The sequence below is a fragment of the Taeniopygia guttata genome, chromosome 12 (genome assembly GCF_048771995.1).
Source record: "Taeniopygia guttata chromosome 12, bTaeGut7.mat, whole genome shotgun sequence".
NCBI classification, from domain to species: domain Eukaryota; kingdom Metazoa; phylum Chordata; class Aves; order Passeriformes; family Estrildidae; genus Taeniopygia; species Taeniopygia guttata.
Genome location: NC_133037.1, coordinates 4715836 through 4734935, shown reverse-complemented (window position 1 = coordinate 4734935; position 19100 = coordinate 4715836). Strand labels below are relative to the sequence as shown.

Here is a 19100-nt window from a genome sequence, read left to right as displayed (position 1 = left end):
TATAGCTTTAAAAAACAAAGAAAAAAGTCCCTAAAACAATTGATCTCTTGTGGATGCATTTCACAAGAGTGTGACTTACCTGTAGCTGCTTTACAAGAAAGACAGCAGAAGAACTTAATGTGATCATAAAGAGGGAGGAGAAAAAAATCACAAAAATATTAAGGAAGAACTGAGTTGTGTATATACAGGTTTTACCCCTTCAAATCCAGCCCTGCCAGATTTGACATGCTATTCACACATCATGCTAGGAGGAATTAGGAGTTTCTTAAATCCTTGGAAAAGAGGTGAAACTCATCCTCCTGCCACAAAAAGTGTGGAGAGAGACCTAAAATGGCATTTCAGTGTCCTCCAAGGTAGCTGCAATTAAGGATTGCAGTAAGAGAGTGGTGAATCACAGGGAATGAACATCACAGTTCCCAAAGCAGAGCATGGCATCATCTTTTAAATGTTGATCAGGTACAATACCCACTAGACATTGTTCTGAAATGGAGCTTGGAAGGTGTTTGTTGTACCAGAGCAGTCGTTCTGTGAGTGCTTGTTAGCAATGGAAGTGCTGCACACTTCTTACAGAGAGAGCTTTATTTCATTACTGTTTCCTTAGCCTAAAAAATGAAGCTGTATACATGGAAACCAAATACATTTCTCATGGACAAGAGAGTAATAAAGTAGCATGTGTGTGAAAAGAAAGATAAGATAAAGCACAGAGTGTTCCTGCAGAATCTGCCAGCAGAAGGACAACGTGGAAGCAAAATAGTTTGCTGACAAACTAGAAAGACAAGGTTATTGATGCCTCTGAGAAAATACTCCCACAATAAACTGAAGCCTCAAATCCCCTTGGCAGACAGATGGCAGCGGGATTGGTTGATACCTGATGGAAACACTTAGCACTGACTTTTCCCATGCCAGCCGTTTTCACCACACTTATACAAGTGTGTATCACAAGCTTTGTTCCCAAAGAGTTGAATACACCACCTGGGTTCTGCAGAAAACATCTGCTGAAACAGTTGTAAGCAAAACTTGAATAGTCTTTATTCCAAGTTGTTTTCTTCAGGTCAGTCTGGTCTCTCACTCCAGCTGCTTTGGCAACGGCACCTGGACAAGGACATGAAGTATTAGGAGGAGGAAACTTATCAGGCCAGTTTAGTCTAATACAAACCCCCAGAAAATAAAATATAACAGCTGAGAACTCCAAGGAGCTCTGGTTGGGAGCTCTCTTTTGTTTGGAATGCCTCACTTGATGTTTGCAATGCTTAAGGTCCAGGAAATCAATTTGAAGGCCTTGAGTCCCACCACAGAGAGAACAAATACCCAGCTCAGCTCAAGCAGCAAAACTCCATTTCAGAAATAAAGCTGAGGGAATTAAGGCAAAAAGGAGTTACCAAGATCAAGGGGGATGAGGAGAATAACACCCTAATGCCCCAAATCCGAGACAAGTGGATGACAGAGCCCAAAAAAGAACCAACCCAAAAAATCCCCAAACAATCCACCAAAACAAACCACCCCAAGCCCCCAGTATGTGTGTCCATCGTTTCATCTTTCCATGGGCTGTGACAGCAATTGTTATCTGGCATATTTAGGGTACACCATGCATTGATCTCTCTATCTTTAACCCCACAGCTCTCATGGATAAAATCCTCCTGACCATTCTGGGGGGAATGGCTGGGGCTCAGTATCGCCCCTGGCACGTAGCAGCACCCAACATTTGCTGTGCAAAATTAGGGCTGTGCCTGGCAGAGAACGAGTGCCACTGTCCTGCAGCCTCCTGAGAGCTGGGAAGGCAGCAGCTCCCATGGCCATGAAGGACCAACCTGCTGCCACCAGCACAATCTGTGAGCTTTCCACAAGCAGGTCTTTTTGTCTGGGATGTGGAACCAAAATGCAAACCCTAGACTGGCCTAGAAAGGCCAGAAATGCCCTGAGGAGAGGCCTTGGCTGCAGCCGAGTTGGACTGGCCAGCAGAAACTCAGAACCCCAAACCTTGCCTACAGAACAGAATGTTCAGGGTAATCCTGGACCAGAATCTGAGGTCACTGCAGAACCTGCACCTGCCAAAATATCAGGACAAACTACTCTGTCTGGAATTACAGAGGAAATAATTATTTATTTGTAGGTATAAATGAAAGCAAAATGAGTCCCACTATATTAAAATGTCAATATTGAAAGGAAAAAAAATTACAAAGTATTACTTGACTATTTTTAACTACAAGGGATTTTCTGTCCTCTTCTTTGAGCCTTGGCAACACAAACAGGCATCAAGCTACAAATACATCAGACAATAATGAATCAATTAATTAATTCAATTCCCTTGAATTAATGCAAGGGAATATAACAGGTCAGGAGAGCAAGAGGTTAAATCTGGTGGCCAGCATTTTGAAAAGAAGCCCATGAATTTGGTACCTAAGTGAAACCATACCCAAGAGGCAGTTTGCAGTTTTGAACTGGCATTCTAAAGTCAGGATGATCTTGAGCTCACTTGAATTGTCTGCTGAGCCAATTTTCAGTGGCAAAGTTTTACTTGAAAACAAATACAAAACCTCCTACAGTACCACTACTTTCTTCCCACAACCTTGTTCCATCTTCACAGCTGGTGGATCTAATTTATTTTTTTCCTGTTAGCACTAGAATTTTGCAATTGATCTGCATAAGGACAAACAGAATACCGAGGAGCAAAGGACCACTAAAAAAATACACTCCTTGTTGCTGGGTGAAGCAGGCAGGAGCAGGGCTGCAGATTATGAGTCCAGGCTGGATTTCAGTGTGTGCCAAGTGACAGTGCTCTTTTGTGTGAAGTGAGAGCTAGGGGAAAACACAGCTATTGAAGGGAGAAACATGGGGCTTAAGGGGGACTAATGTGAAAAATAATACTGTTGTACTCCTGAAACAACTGTCTTATAATAGCATGGGCCTGTCATAACTAATACACTATTAGGAGTATAGTAAGGTTTAATTTCTGAGGATTTGTTCACCTCCTGAGTGAATTTCCTTTCTTTTACCTTGTGGATGCAGCCAGGGATGCACAAGGCTGCAGGCTTGGTGCTTGCAGTGAGTTCCCTGTGCAAGCCACACCTCAGTGCTGCTGGAAAACAACCACCTGCAGCCTGACACAAAAGGGTGGCAATGCCATGTGCAGGTGCATTTGCCTGTTGCCCTGACTTTTAAAAGTGTTAAGTTTTCTTTTATAGCTCTTTTGAAAGTTCTAAAGTTCTCATCAAACTTCTTTAGCCTTCTGATAATATTTACATATTTCCACTAGAGTTCTCATGCACTGTTCATATAAATAATGATTGTTGTGCATTCTTCTTTGTGGGAGGAGAGAATTAATGGACTGTTGGTTTGACCTGTGTGGTTGGAGAGGTGGTAATTCCATCCTCCAATCCACAGTCACCTTTAGAATTCTATAAATACCAGCTGTTTGAACAAAACTTTCTCTTTTTTCTCCTTTGAACTTACCAAGCTTCTGTGTATTCATTTCATGTCCAGTAGCAACATTTGCCAGCCCTGCCAGTGCCCAGAATTCCCAGCCAGAGCTCAGGGCAGCCATTCCCTCCCCTCAGAGGCGCCACTCTGCACTCACCGGCTTGAGATAAGCGACGTTGCTCTGGCGGATGTCGTTGAGGAGCTGATCTCTGGGGGTTATTTCTACCAGGGGAGGGGGTCTTCTCCTGGGAATTGGTTTAAGTGTTTTGATGACATCTTTGAGGTTGGTTTTCTCAGCAGGCTCCACGTACTCTGGCACGGGGGGTTTGCGCTGAGTCTTCTTCAGCTTGACCACTTTGAAGCTGATGGGTTTCTCTCTGCACGGCTGCTCGGGTGCTGGTGGCCTCGTGTTCTCCTGCCTCTTGCTCAGTGACACAGCTGCAGGGACGGGGGGTTTAGGGGCTTGTGGGGGCTCCTGCATCCTCAGCTGGGGCAGTGGCACTCCCAGCATTTCCCACATCCCGGGAGGCAACCCAAGTCCATTCTGCAGCATGGCTATCAACTCTTTCTGCTCTTTCATCTGCTGCTGCCTTTGCCCCTCTTGCCTCTTTTGCCTCTGCTTGTCCAGGTTCCTGCTGAGCAGGTTGGTCACCACCATCCTGGGCCCCGGCAGCTCGAAGTGATACCCCATTTTGAGGAGGGTGTTGTTGGCTTTCAGCAGCCTGGCGATCTCCATCTCTGCCTGGTGGCCCAGCAGGCCCCTCTGGTTGTGGAAGCGGAGCTCCGTCAGCGTCTCGTTGTACTGCAGGCAGCGCATGATGGCCACGATGCCTTTGCCAGAGATGAAGTTGGAGTCAATGTTCAGGGTGGTGATGCTCCTGTTCTCCCTCAGCATGTTGGCCAGCGCGAACGCCACGTTGTCGTCGGCCCCCACGTTGGCCAAGCTGAACGTTTTTACGTTCTTATTCTTTTTCATGGCGTTGACAAAATCTATCAGCATTTCCTTGGGGACGTTTTCTATGTTGTTCAGGTTGAGCTCCTTCACATCTGGGTTGTTTTTTCGGACTTTCTCCAAACTGTCTTCTAAATTGGTTTGATTTCCTGAGGGCCTGGCACTTAGTTTCATGAAGCTGGTATCCAGCGCTAACTTCTGGGGGATGTTCAATTTTGATATTTTCTTTTCATTTTCCTTAGGCTTTTCTTTGATATCTCCTGGTTCTGTACCTGGCTTCTGACTTATCTGGTTGATGTGACTGCTCTCATTGGTGTAATTCTCCTTTGTTTCCAATTCAGTCTCATTTTCTTCTTCTTCTTCTTCCTCTTCATCATCTTCCTCTTCCTCCTCTGCTTCTTCTTTCTCATTCTCCTCCACCACTCTCTCCTCATCACTTCTGTCTTTCTTTGTGTCCCCGGGTTGTGGTCTTGACTCAGACACGTGCTCATTTTGGTAATGTCTCTCCTTTCCCTCTGTTCCTGGCATCCTCCCGCCAGCCACCTCACCACTGCTGCCAGCCTCTCCTTCCATCTCCTCCGCAGCACTTCTCTGAGGAAGACAAAACCTCACAGCTGAAATAGTTGCAGAACATCTTTGTTACAATAGCTTTCTGCTCAAATAAACACGTAGCAGCTGGATTTAGATCCCTCTTTGCCCATACAGTAGAGAATAATCCTTAAAAGTCTCACTGCTGTAAATTCAGGCTGTACTAGCTTGCTTGGGAACACAGGAACAACTTGTTCCTAAAGAGGCTGCAAACCAGTTTCTTATCTTTGCCTACTAAATTAAGTCCTAACAATTAAATCATGAACATATTTAATGATATGTTAAGATGGTCTTTGAACCCTTCTGGGGATTAAGAGTTTCTGATCCAAAGTCTCTTTCTGGATTTAGTGTAATCTTTATAATTTCTTTGACAAGAGAGAAAGTTTCCTTTGTGTGCCACAAAGCACTGGACATGAGGGTGAGACCCTGATGGTTTGCTCAGCCCAAGGAGGAGTGAAGAGGGCGCATTGTGACCACTGTGGAATCATCCAGCACAAGGGACACCAAGGCCACCTGCTCTGGCAGTCCCAGAGCATCACACCTAAGGCAGCACCTCACTGAAGATAAAATATTAGCTCAGTTTGGAGTCCAGAGATAAGAAACCAGCCCCTGCATGAAGCAGCTGCAGGGCAGTGAGGCTTCTACCATCCAAAGAAATTAATTGCAAACATCTACCAATTCCAGAAACACTCCTTGCTGAGATTTGTCTTTGTCAAGCATCTTTTTGTAAGGAGTTCCTCCACCACAGAGAAATCCTAATAAAATCAAGCTATTCCCCTGAAATTTGCACTCTTCAGGCAGGACAGTGTCATGGCTTATGCTGCACCCAAAGTCAGACAAAATGGTTCCAGTCACTTCTGCCCTTGGGGCTGTGGTGGTGAATGGGTTTGGGTGGGGATTGCTTGACCAGCTGTGAATGCAGCAGCCAGCTCCACACCCAGGTTTCAGATTTAACCTCAGAAGTGTTTACAGAATTATTTCTTTGAGTACAAGAGTATTGCAGGAGGAGAAAAAATCCCACAGGCAGCCCATGAAACCTGCCTTGGGAAGTCTGGGATGTGCCACACTGGCGTGTATTAGCAAACCACTGATATTCAAAACAAAAGTAAAATAAATCAGTTACCTCAAACTCACTTCTAGTGAACTTCACATTCAAGTATGGATGTGTTTCATCTGGCCAAGTTTCAATTCTATTAACCTATTTTAAGTGTAGCCCTCATCCTGAAAGATATCTAAGTATGACCTTAACTTCATTTCAGTCATGGGGATAGTCTAATAAATTTAAGCACTGTATTGAGTAGAGCTGAACTTGTTCAAGAGTTTGTAGGCTTGGTTGTTAATGTTTTATCCTGTTAAAATAGAGTGATTTGGGATTTTTCTCCAGTACGTCATTAAATTCTGTCAATTAATAATTTAATTTGTATGATTAATATAATCTTCCTTGGAAAAGCAACATGGTGCTCTTCCATATGCAAAATCAAACTAATTAGAGTTACATCCTCCAAAATGATCTTGTGACAATTTCTCAGTGATTTGCTTTACTCAAATCAGAATTAGGAATTTTTTTTTTTTATTAAAAAGCTTACGTAAATATTTGGGAAAAGCAATTAAAAAATTACTAACCCTGACATGAGTCCAAGCTGGATTCTATCACTGATGAGGCTTTTAGGATTAATCTATATTTGTTTGTACTCTACCTTACGTAAGGGACAGAAGCAGAGGCAGGTAAAGGTATTAAAGCTACAAAACAGATCCCACTGCTCTTGCATAATAAATATTTGTGATTTTTTGCTTGTTACCTCAGAGGGCAAGAGGGTGACAGGAACTCTCTCATCCTCGAGCATGCGTCTGGATGCCTTCTGCCAGTACAGGTAGTCAACCAGGGACCTGTGGTCGAAGCTTCCCGTGGGGGGTTTCTCTGTCTGATCCCTCTGTATCATCCCAGTTGGGATTTCAGGGTCTGGGGCCATGACTTCCATCTCGCTCTGCAGCTCCTTCAGCTCCTCAGGGGACAGGTTAGCCAGGATTTCATCCTCATCAATGTCCTCGGGACACACGTCTTCATCGGAGTTTTGGCCAAGTTCAGACATGTTCATTCTTCCCTCCTTCCTCTAAGACTTTTTAAACCTAAAGAGAAAGATAAATTTCAAAGGATTTCCTTTTTTTAGCCCCTCACTAGTAGTTGATCTGGTTAAATCGACAAGTTCATGTTTTGGTCCTGAGCTGTGGCAGCTCCCAGGCTCAGTGTGGGACACAGCCCGTGCAGCTAAGTCTATATTAAGCTGCACTTGGCTGGATAAAGAGAATTTATGGCGATGCTCCATTTTCAGCAACCTGTCAGCTGTGCAAACCCTTCTGACATTTCAGTGCAGCTGGTGTGTCCCCCACTGAGGGAGGCAGAAGACAGACATGTTCCAGAGGATTCCCAGGACACTGCACCGCTCAGGGCGTCACCCTGGAGCTGCCAGATCAGGATGAAGGGACATCAGTGGCACTTGTGAGATGTGCAGGTGAAATCTGGCCTCTGGGAAGAATCAGAAAGGTCTCTGTGTCCATAACATCTCCAATCTGTCTCAAAAGGACCAAAGACCACAGGCCCTAAGCTGCTTTTGGCCAGGTCTAGGCCCTGACTGACTGACCTCTCCCAAGCCTCACACGCTGGTCAGGAGAAAAGTCCTCCAAGGTGAAAAAAGGTGGGTAGAGCTGGTACAATATGCACCTTGTGCCTGGGGACAGAGGTCCATGCAAGGACAGGCAGCAGCCCCTTGAAGCAGCCCGAGTTCTCCCAGGGAAGCATTTCCCATGGCACATCCCTGCTCCCATCCTGGGCAATGCCATGCCTGCTTCTTGACTGGCCTGGCCCTGTCATGGACATCATTTGCAACATCAACTCTTTTTGGCCAGCATTTCATCTCAGGCTCGTCCTTCTCCTACTTTTTACCATTTTTTTGTTCAGAATTAATAAGCTACTACAAAGATTCACTTTGTTATATTTGTAGACCGGATGTAACTCCCCAAACTCCTTTTTTTGTTAGGTGTCTATTTCATCCAAGTGCTTCCTTCTTTATTCAGAATATTTTATAGGCTGCTAAATTCACACAGCAAACCTCCAACCTCACCATGTGCATGGTTTCTCTGTAATAGTAAAGTAGCAAGGGTGGCTGATTTTGCTACTCACAGTTGGAACCGTTCATTGGATTAGGAAGATTTCCTCTCATAATTTCAAGTTTTCTTTGCAGGGGTATCAAATCAAATCCACACCTTGTAAATGCAGCTTCCACAGGAGCAAAACCATGGGGGAGAGGCTAAGAAACCATGCCCTGACAATTTTTAAACCATATTTCTCATCACAGTCTCAACCATGCTCTCTGCTGGAGTCTGCCAGCAGCAAAATAGGCTCTGCATGATGATGGTGTCTCTTTGCTGTATTTTGCAACATGAAACATTGGGTTCTAAGACCTGTTAACCTCTATTAAAAGTCCATTATCCAAAGGTCCTCATTTGAGAAATGCTGTTACACAGCAGGGAAGAGAGCAAAAACTTAAGAACAGAATAAGTGGCAAAGGAAAAGATAATAAAAGCCCAAGCCAAGAATGCAATGGCTCCATTTGCCCCTTTGGTATTTCAGGGATGTCCTTATCCTTGTTTTATATTATGCAGTAGCAAGCACAACAACAGACCCACACATCAATCTATCTGCTCCAGCAGCTCTAACCCCCAGTGATTGCTGCCCATAATAGAACCCATAAATGGGTTCCTGATGGTCCCAAATAAATCAATGCTCTTCAGTAGCTGGAATGCCACTCTCCCAAACGATGCAGTTTGGGCCACAGAAGCTGTCTGTTCAGTGCTTACTTCTCACTTGCTAATTTCTTGCCTGTAAATAAAGCCCCATTCCACCTTCTTGGGTTTCCATGATCTTCAGCCAGGCCATCTTGGGCCATGGTCTTGTCAGATCATCTAAGTTAAGCAGGGTCAAACCCATGAAGTCCTCTTGAGAGGAAAACAGGAGTACTGAGAACACTGTCAGGTGTTTGAAAACCACTTTTTCTCTTAAGCAGGAATATATCACCTGTCAATACCACGATTAGGAAACTCTATACTGGGAATGATGCCTTCCCCACCAGATGCAGAGCAAGGGGCTTCCTGGTGACACCTCTCCTGGTGACATGGGTGCTAATCCCACAGATTTCCAAGGTGGGTATCATATTTTGCCTACTTTAGGTCTCTCCTCCATAAATTATGTTTCCAGGATGCACTTCCTTTCCTAACATACTGCTTAGTGTTTTGGTGTTCTGGTAACAGCACATTAGAGCAACAAACAACACTCTTGAGGTGAGGACACGCTCACGGTGGGTCTAAAACACTTTTCCAAGTCTAAACTCCCACCTTCTTCCCAAAAACATTTGTTGGTGTTCCCCTCAGAGCTTTCCAAAATAATCACACATTTCTCAATCTTCATTAAGACAGGAAAGCCACCTCCACTGGTGACACTTGCTATTTCCACACCAATTTGACACTTGTTCAGGAATCCCCGGGCTAACAAGCTGCTGCACTGGTACCAGAGGGCAGAGCTGTGCTGTGCCAGGGCTGCACTCAAAGCCCCAGCAGGAGACAAGAGGAACCTGCAGCAATCACAGAGCAATTCCTACAGGCAGTAACAGCTCAAAACTCACACTAAGCAGGCACCCAACAAGCATTAAACAAAAAACTTCAGGAGCGCATTGACAGAAGGAGAGGTCTGCCCTTGGTAATGAACCATTCTGACTTGCTGCTCACTGTTTGTAAGGCAGGTGCTCACATATGGATGAACTCTGGAATGAAACCAGCAGCTTCTCCTGCAGGATTGCTTCACCTCATTGATTTTTTTTTTTTTCTCATTTAAATGCTCTCTTCAAAAATTCCAACACAGCCCTCTTGAAAGCCAAAAGGTTGACAAGTTCTTAGCTTGAATATCAGGAAGGCCTGACTGCTGTGTCACGATTTGACAGGCAGCCCATATTTTGAGTGCCTAAAACTGTTCTATTTTTAAGGTAATTGATGGGACACATGCTGTGGCCAAATATTGGAGAGCAATTTCTATAATGTTGTTGTTTTTTTTTTTCTTAGAAATCCCCCCACATTAATTCCCTCTATTACTAATCTGTGGCATTTCCAAATGCAACTGGAACAAGTCAGAGAATGTGCCCATGTAACATAACCTTGCATTACTTTTAAGAAACTCGTAGGCTGATGGGAGAGTCTAAAATTGACAATCAGTAGCACACAGCAAGCATGTCCAGCAATGCAGTGTAACCCAATACAGGGATTATAAAGGATCAGATGGTGGGATCTGAACAATAACAACCACTGAGGAATGGGAGCAGTCATAGAGAGACACCCTGTGGGAAAAACACCAAGGGGAAAAAAAAAATCACTCACCACATCTCCAAACTCTTCCAGATATAAATATATCAGATTAAGTTTGCTGCTTAAATAGAGTAAGGACATCTGACTTTAGAAGTATTTGCCCAAGACAGGGAGCTGCAAAGTCAAACCCTGTGAGAAGCAGCAGGCACAGCAGGCTGGGTCAGGGAGGAGGGAGCAGCAGGGATGGGGGTATGAGCCCTCCACTGCTGCCCCAGCTCAACCAACCACCACATGTCACTGTGCTGAGATCTCTCATCATCTCCCATCATCTCTCCCATCATCACTGGGTTGATGTCTTGTAATTTCCTCTGCCTCTAGAGAAACAAGCAGAGATGTGTCTCCTGTTTCAGTGGGACCTGGATGCTTCTAATTTGCTTCCCCCAAAAAGAACTTGGTGATTTTTATATATATATATATATATTTTTTTTTTTTAGTTTCCATTTTTAGAGAAATCTGAGAGCAGCTACAGTACCAGTGCAGTAGGAAACAACCTCTGTCATCATCCACCTTCTTGATTACAGCGAAAAAAAAAAACATTAACAAGTGAAGGGAGAAAAAGGGAGCATGGAGAAGACTTTGGTTATGACAGAAATCAAGGACAGAACATTTCAGCCTGGGGCAGGACACTGACCACCCACAGTGGCCTGTCCAAAGCAATCCTGTAGGGAAATGCATTGGCAAATCAGATGTGTATGCCTTGGTTTGTATCAAAAAGGGTTAAATAATCAGCAAATTGATTTCTAAATAATTTCAATTGTTTAAACCATTAAAAAATATCAAAACCTCCATGATTTTGGGGTAGGAGACAGCCCCACATATGAACATTGGCACTGAGATTTTGCTGGTGGGGGTCTGGAGATGACACTAAAGCCAACTGAGCTGATCCTGGCAGTCTGGGCTGACCCAGGACAAACCTTTGCCCCATTCAGAGCCAAAACCTGTTCCAAATCTGACCCCCAAAGACTGACTTTCTGGGCCTGCTTGCCACTGAACAGCACTACACCTCTCCTGCCATCTCCCAGATAATTTTTACTGACCACATTCTAAAGAGGCCGGAGCAGCACTCCCAACACAGCCAGGGGGGCTGCTCTGCACCCTGTTCTGTTACACAGAGCAGTTCTGGGGCTGCAGGAGGGAATTTCTGCTCCCAGATATCATTCATAGCACAAACATGGGCAAAATGCTGAAACACTCAGCACTGGTTTCTGCTAACTTGGTATTTTCCTTTCCCAGCTTGTTGTTTATGCGACCTTGGTGAAGCATTTGTAAATACCTGAATGTTTTCATCCCTGGGTGGTGGTTTGTTACCTCTTCTTCCCAAAGCACAGTGCTAACAGCTGCCAAAAGGAGCTGGAAACCAGCCCTGTGGTGAATAAAAACAGGTCTGTGAGAGACCATGAGTAATTTTGCTATTTTATGGGGAGCAGGCAATTCATGATGTTTGTTACCTGACTACAACTTCAGGGACTGAGCCACGCCTCTACCTGGGACTTTTCACCCATGGGCAAACCCAAAATGTGCCCTGAGCTGCCTCAGTGGGGCTTCACCTCCTTTGGGACAGAGCTGAGGCTGGTTATGGCCAGCAGAAGGGGACACCAAGCCCTGCACCAGGGACTGGCTGGGGACAGAGACCCTGGGGCAGCCCTGGCTCCTGTCTGATGGGCACAGCTCACCTGGAAATGAGACCAACACGAGGCTGAACCGTGGTACACACATTTTTTCCTGCTCAAGATTTTTCATAGAGGTGCACAGAGAGAAGTGAAAGAGAAAATAATTTCTATTTCTGCTCCCTGTTTTTCCCATGTGGAATGTGTCTGGAGAATTGTTTCCCTGGGGTGATTGCTTGATTGGATTCTGGTGAGGATTGTTTGAGCTGATGGCCAATCCAACCCACCTGGGGCTGGGCTCTCAGAGAAGGTCACGAGTTGTGTTAGAGTCAGAGATAAGAGTCAGAGAAAGTAGTATGTAGTTTTAGTATCCTCCTTTTATATAGTATATTAATGTATTTTAGCACAGTTATAATAAAAACATAATTCAGCCTTCTAAATGGAGTCAAACATTGTCATTTCTTCCCATTAGATTCACCTGCATTTACAATACTGAACCTCACACTGCCCATGGGCATTACACAGGGCATTTACCCAAATGTTTACCACTATTAATAGAGAGCTTGTTATTCCAAATCTGTGTGCCAAACAGGCTCAGAGATTCAATACTTGCATCAGAAATGCAAGCTCAGACCTTGAGAGAAGACATTAATCTCCCTGAAAACTGTGTAAGGACCTGTCTGTGACAGCATGTGCAATTCAGCAATTATTTACTGCTAACTCTACCTTTATTCTTACAATTTATCTGCGTTCTGGGTTTGCAGGGGAAAAAATAAACAAAACAAAACAAAACATCAAACCCAGGAGTGGTAAAAGCCTCATGCTAAAACCAGGAAACCAGTGGCTAGAATTAAAATGTACCCTTTCTTTTTAGGCCAAATCTGTATTTTCACTCCCAATGTAGCCTGGCAGCACTATTAAATCAGAACTGCAGTAACACGATGTCAAGGATTCTTCAAGAAGCCACATCATAACCTTAGCAAGGAGCAATCACCTCCACATTTATATGAAACACTGAATTCAGCGTAAGTAAATCAGATGAGAAACAGCCATCCTAGGAAACAATGTCACCTTTCACACTGAAATAGGGTTTATCTTTCTTTTGCAGCATCCAAACCTACCACAGCCCCACACCTCATGTCCTCCTGCCACAAAATGTGCCCACAGGCAGTGATGCTGCAAAGGCCACATGGCCACCTCGTTCTGTCCACATGGGGCACGTCCTCCCCTAACCTCAGGCTGGCAGCAGGTGCAAGGATTTCTTCTAAAGTTACTCCAGCTGAGCCCTGGCTGGCTGCAAACTCTTCCCATCTGCAGCTCTTTGATGGCACTCTAATGATGAAATAGAAATTGAGACTCCTTCCTGCTGTGCTGGAACAGGGCAGGAGATGTCCAGGGGGGCAGAGCACGTCCCTCTGCAGTCAAGGACTTGCTGAAGGATTTATGGTGAGTCCCTTCATCATAAGGCACAGACAGGGATAACCAAGGTGGATGGATGGCAAGGAGCTGGCTGCTTCTTGTTAGAATCTTGCTCCTCTGTCATTAAGGCACTGACCTTTGTGTCCTCCCGGGCTACCAGCACCGACCACAACTCACACTGCCCCTTCTTCCAAGGAGGAAATGTCACCTCAGGCTTCATTTGCTCCAGCAGAGCACAGGGTAAAAACTTTGATGATAAATCCTGCCCTGGGAGAGATTTCACTGAGAGAGACTTCACTTCTTGTGTGAGGCCCTGCTGTAGCTGAGGCTGTCAGTTTTATATCCTAGAAATGCATTAAATATGACAGAAAAGTACAAAGGAGATGGAAGAATAGTGTAGAATGCAGAAATCTTCCTAGAAGTAGTGTGAAGGTATCCAGGCAGAGCCAGGCAAGCACAGGGAGCCTCTCCCCAGGCTCAGGAGCAGCTCTCCTGCAACGATCCCAAAGCCCAGAAGATGGAGCAAACCTTCAGTCTTTACATCTTTAGAGTATTTCCTACACACGTTTTGGGACAGGCTGGGTCATGGTGAAGGCTTCTCACCCACCCAGGAGCTGCAAACACTGCTGGCTGCATTCTTCACACTTCAGCTGAGCAAATCCAAGATCATAAATGAGAAGTCAGCAGAAACCTACAGGAGTCACATATTGAGTCTCCTTGACCAAAAAGTTTCATTCACATAGTCAGGTGAATTTCAAAGATTAGTGATCTTAAAATATTTTTCCTGTGTTAGGGAAGGGGCTCCTGGCCTGAGCCTCATCCCTCCTGGTCCCTGCACTGAGGAATGTCCAACACCAGCCTCCCACGGGGCTCACGGCAACTCCCATCACTGTTTGTCCTCCCATATCAGAGTATTTTTGCTCAAAACAGCAGAGAAGAAGCAGACAGTAATTAAAAATATCAGGCATGGCTTATTTTAGCTCAGCGCCCAAATTCCTTTTTAAGGATTCCTGGGAAGAATTGGGTCTCCTTTTTAACTCAAAGCACTCAAAATCACTCCACTACACACTGATTTAAGTGGGGCTTTATTTTCCCTCCACACTCTCATCAGCAGCATCTACCTGCTGAAGAGGGAGATGTTTGTAAAATAAAACCCTGTGGGTCTGGTGTTTCACCTTGTTCACCTCCTGGCTTTGTTCTGATATTACCAAATAAGAATTTCTAGATATTTCTTCATACTCAAAGGGTCAGGAAGGATTCCAGAGGAGCACAAGGGGCAGGAATGCTCCTCTCTTCAACTCTGCTGTCAGGCACTAGATGTCCTCAGTTATCCTGGAGAGGCAGGCTGTGATTAAACAGCTACACAGAGATGAGATAGGAATTCAAACAAAGCACAGGCAATTTGTATTTCAGCTGTGAACAAATAAGATAATGATTACGTCTTTATTACCCCCTCAGCTGCAGTATACAGACTTATTTCTGAGAACAGTTGTACATCAGCATCAAAAGATCACTCCAGAAATGCAACAAAGCAAGCTGGAAATCTGCAAGGGGCAAAGTTAAAGGTACTGGGCAACAATTGGGTGCAGCAGCAGCTCCCTTGATAGGCAGGAGATGCCACAGGATCATCATGGGTTTCCTTTCTCTCCTTTGCCACCCAAGACTGACCCTAAGCAACATCTGAGAAAAATTGGATATTTTTATTCTCTTCTTCCAGGCCACCTTCTTCATTTTGTATTTCCATCCCTCATAGAAGTTCCTGAAAACAAAACCTTTGCAGAGCCAGGAATGTGGAGAATGACAAGAGGGGCTTGAGAGCTACAGCTCCACCATCCCACTTCCATTTCCAGCTCCTCTGCTCAGCCCTTGCTAACTGGAAACCACAACCAGGCTTTGAACTCTGGCCCTAGAGGTTTTATAGACAATACCCCCAAATACAGCAAGCATCCTCAGCCCAAACCCACCTCAGATTCCCATCTTCTCAACAACTTCATCCAAAACCACTGTCCCAGTGAGCTGGGAGGCCAGGCTGAGTGCCAGTGCTGTGCCAACACGGATGTGTTGGGCTGAGCTAAATCCTGAATGCTGATGGAAAAGCCAACACAGAACTCCGTTAAAAGCACTAAAAGAAAGGATTGCAAACAAAGCTTTAAATGGGCCACAGGCCTTGTTACACATCTCATTTCCTTTCTGTAGGAAAAGCTTTGATAGTGCTGATTCCATGAGCTCTGGGCAAGGAACTGGATTTGGGACCGCTCAGCTTCCTGCTCAAAGCCCTGGTGGTTTGTAGCAGCAGGGAGCACTCAATGCATGAAGAACTTGCCAGCAAACCCCAAATGCTGCTTTGAGAAATGCTAAAGTAGTGTCATTTCAATGGGCACACCTGCAGTTTTTTTTAAATACCTCTTTTTGCCAGCAACCTGGAAATAAGAATAAAATTCAGTGGTGGTTGTGATGTTTATGGACACCACAAAATGTAGGGAATGACAACTCTGAAGAGAGTGAGACTGAATAATCTCAGCTGCTGGGTGACCAGGCTGCAGAAGCAGTTGTACATCTGACACCCAAGTCACTCCTGCAGATAGGTGGGTGTCTCAGGGGGCACAAATTCCAAAGAGGACCCAGCACTTGAGCAGCACAAACCCTCAAAGCCACATTCCAAATGAGAAAGGCTGTGGAAATTCCTAGTGGAAGGACAGATGAGCGAGAAGCATTTTCAACAACACAACACCACCTCTATCACTGTAGAGATGCTGAGAGAGCCCAGCTTGGCTCCCTCAGTACAGCTGATGGAGAAGCAGAAATTCTGACCTGATACTCTGATGTTTTGGGATCTCTGACCTGCCTGGGGCCAACCTTCCTTCAGATGAGACCACTGACCCCCTGCACCCCACCCAACACCACAGGCCAAAAGAAATCAGACCATGGTGATTCACTTCAAAGCCCTGAAATAACACACACTGCACTTTCCCAAGCACTCAAGGAGAAACAGGAGGAATGCTGAAGTGGTTTTGGTAGCACACTTTTTAGTTTATTGACCTATACAAAATAATAGGTCTAAAAAATTCAGGAGTAGTAAAAGAATAAGCAAAAAGAGCTTTCGCATTTCTAGAAGGCTATACAAATATGCAAAACCAAGGAAATAAGTTATTTTTTATTTTGTTTTTGTTCATTTAATTCCAAATCGCGACCCTAATACAAACAACTAAGTACCAGCTTAACAAGTGTGTCCTTCTGTATATATTACATGCTCTGGAATACTGGTAAAAAAAGTCAAAAAAGTTTATCAGAAACCTTTCTATTCACAATATGAACAAGGAGTAACTAATCTTCTGTATAAAAGAACAAAAGAGCACCATTTCTGGAATCCTGAAGCACAGTACAGCTGAGAAACGAGAGAGATTTTACCATATGCAGACGAGTCATCAGGAATCAGGCAGGATAACCCCGTGCCAGTTTGTTCCTACAGATGGATGACCTGAGGTAGGTTTATCCCTCTTAAATCAAGACTGCAGTCACAGGTTTTTTCCCTACACAAATGGTTCTGTGAAAGGCTGTTCTGTCACTCAGTGACTTTGCAACGCACCTGGCGGTTCAGGTGACTCGTGGTACAATCCTAATGCCCCTCATTTTAAGGCACCCACTTGGCTGTTTGTGTTTGCATCCACCTTAAGATACTGGCCACTGCTACCAAATTGTTCCCTGGGGCTCCCCACTGTGGATCCTTGACCCACTGTGGCACAGCAACGTGCCACTGTCACCTGCTGAACGGGGGTCACCGCGCAGCCACGGTGAAAATTTGCCTACTCCTCCACACAGTGAAGTTGTACCATGGAAAGGTCATTAAATGGGCTGTTATTAATTATGTTTTATCATGGAAAAGAGAATTCAAAGTTCACTGCTTCTGTTTCTGAATCCACAACTAGTTATTAGTTTTACATGATGTATGTGTCGGCAAATTTTTATTCTTTCCAGAACTTGCTCGTGGTGCTAACAAACACTCTTAACAACACCCCAAAAACTGGACAGACTCATTCAAACCTCCATAATAAAAAAAAATCCAGCCTTCCTTCAAGTAATGTTCCAATACTGGTTCAGTCACCCTTTGCCTCACTCACGCACACAGATCTATCCTTCATAAGCCCATGAAACCTCTTCCAGGTCCTCATAAGCCATGGCAGAATAAATTTTCATTTTTCCTTCTTCTTTCAGACATCAGACTTGTGCTCCTGTAATTCCTGGTTTTTCCATAAGAGTCTCCTTTTCACATTTTTTTTTTCCTCTGAGGTTTGCCTTCAAGACCTTCCAATCTTCCCAAAAAGTGCTTGCTAAATATAAATACTTCAACCAAGTGCTGCATCTGGTCATAGATGAACTGTGGCTTGCCCTGGGCTGTAGGGATTCACAAAGAAACGCCATTCGTGGTAAGACTTTGTCAGCTTGCTACAGTCCTTATGAATGCCAAATTCCACCTTTCCAGCAGAACAGCCTTAGCCTGCTTCCTCTTTTTGTTCCTTTTGCAAGTTCTGCCCGAGGTGGGCCTCGGCGTGGCGACGTTTTGTGCAAGGCACGCAGGGGTGGGAATGAATGAGGGGCTCACGGGGGCTACACCAGCGTCCCGGGCTTGGAGTCCTCGTGCCAGAACAGCCTCTGCTCGCTGCTGGGCACCTCTGCCTCCAAACCATCCTCCTCGTCCCCGCCCAGCTGGCTCGGCTCCACGTAGGTCCTGCAACACAGACACGGCACCAGGATCAGCTGAGGGTCTTCCCCAGGCCCTTAAATTCATGCACCTCCCTTGGGCTCAAAGTTATGCTGGTTATTTTGAGTTTGCCTCCAAGCATAAACCCATTTTTTATGCTGTAATCAGTTAAGTTGTGTGCAAGAGCAATCTCAGCTGCTCAAAGTACCACAGACTGGTTTGGCTTGGAGTCACCTTAAAGCTCATCTTGTTCCAACATCCCTGCCCTGGGCAGGGACACCTTCCACTACACCAGGTTGCTCCAAGCCCTCTCCAACCTGGCCTTGAGCTCTGTCAAGACTGTTGGATGTACTGATTGCTTGTTTGCCATGATCACATTAAAGCAGAAAATAAAGCAGATGAACAATAAGACAAGTGATTCAGAATATGGAAAATTAATAGCTAATGAACCTCATTTAAATAAAGCTGCTAATACAAGCAGAATTTTCAAAGCTCAATTATAAGAAATTAAAAAATTAGTAGAAACAGTATTTTTAAACACTGTTGCCATAGATATTTTAAAATCACTTCAGTAAAACAGCCCATAGCACTTAGCTTAGGAAAAAAAAGGGATCTAACAACAGCTTTTATGTATTCCCTTACACTTCCATTTATTTTAAAACAAACAGAATTAAAAATTCAGTATTTTCACACAAGTCGGTCTGGCAGCAAGCATAAACTGCAACCCACAAAGCAGGAGGCACACGTGGGGTATTTATTACACCGAGCATAAGTGTATTTAAATGTGATGGCATTTGTGGGGGCAGAGTCATTCCCCAGGGCAGGAGCTTTCTGTCCTGACAGCCAAGTGTTCTGCAGTGGGGGGGACACACCAAAAATGCCATGCAGAAGCAGCAAGAGCTGCAGGATTTCCTGCAAGGACCAAGCAGAGCCATGGCTCTCTGCAGCCCTTGGGAGAGCCTCCACAAGCAGGGGGTGCCTGCAAACAGGAGCACATCCCCTGTTGCCT

General features: G+C 44.8%; 2 protein-coding genes across 5 annotated transcripts in view; both read right to left on the bottom strand.

Annotated features, from left to right (window-relative positions):
• Positions 1-561: 561 nt before the first annotated feature.
• On the bottom strand, positions 562-7141 carry LMOD3 (leiomodin 3). Its single transcript, XM_002188720.6, has 3 exons — positions 6757-7141; positions 3575-4960; positions 562-1092 (listed from the first exon to the last, which is right to left on the bottom strand). The coding sequence occupies exons 1-3, from the start codon at positions 7051-7053 to the stop codon at positions 1066-1068; spliced, it is 1710 nt and encodes a 569-aa protein (XP_002188756.6). The 5' UTR covers positions 7054-7141; the 3' UTR covers positions 562-1065.
• Positions 7142-16398: 9257 nt separating this feature from the next.
• The window catches only part of FRMD4B (FERM domain containing 4B), a 125813-nt gene continuing 123111 nt past the window's right edge, over positions 16399-19100 (bottom strand). For all 4 annotated transcript variants that reach the window (XM_072934924.1, XM_041718750.2, XM_002193048.6 and 1 more), the window contains exon 23: positions 16399-18118. In XM_072934924.1, coding sequence (XP_072791025.1) covers positions 17998-18118 — 121 coding nt within the window. In that variant the 3' untranslated portion in view covers positions 16399-17997. The remainder of the gene's footprint in view (positions 18119-19100) is intronic.

What these genes read in the sequence shown, in the direction of transcription:
- LMOD3 (XM_002188720.6), bottom strand. Translation starts at nt 7,053, where the DNA reads ATGAACATGTCTGAACTTGGCCAAAACTCCGATGAAGACGTGTGTCCC. An exon ending in TCACCCTCTTGCCCTCTGAG is followed by an intron (nt 4,961 to 6,756) that starts GTAACAAGCAAA and finishes TGTCTTCCTCAG; the next exon opens with AGAAGTGCTGCGGAGGAGAT. An exon ending in ACGTCGCTTATCTCAAGCCG is followed by an intron (nt 1,093 to 3,574) that starts GTGAGTGCAGAG and finishes GTCCTTGTCCAG; the next exon opens with GTGCCGTTGCCAAAGCAGCT.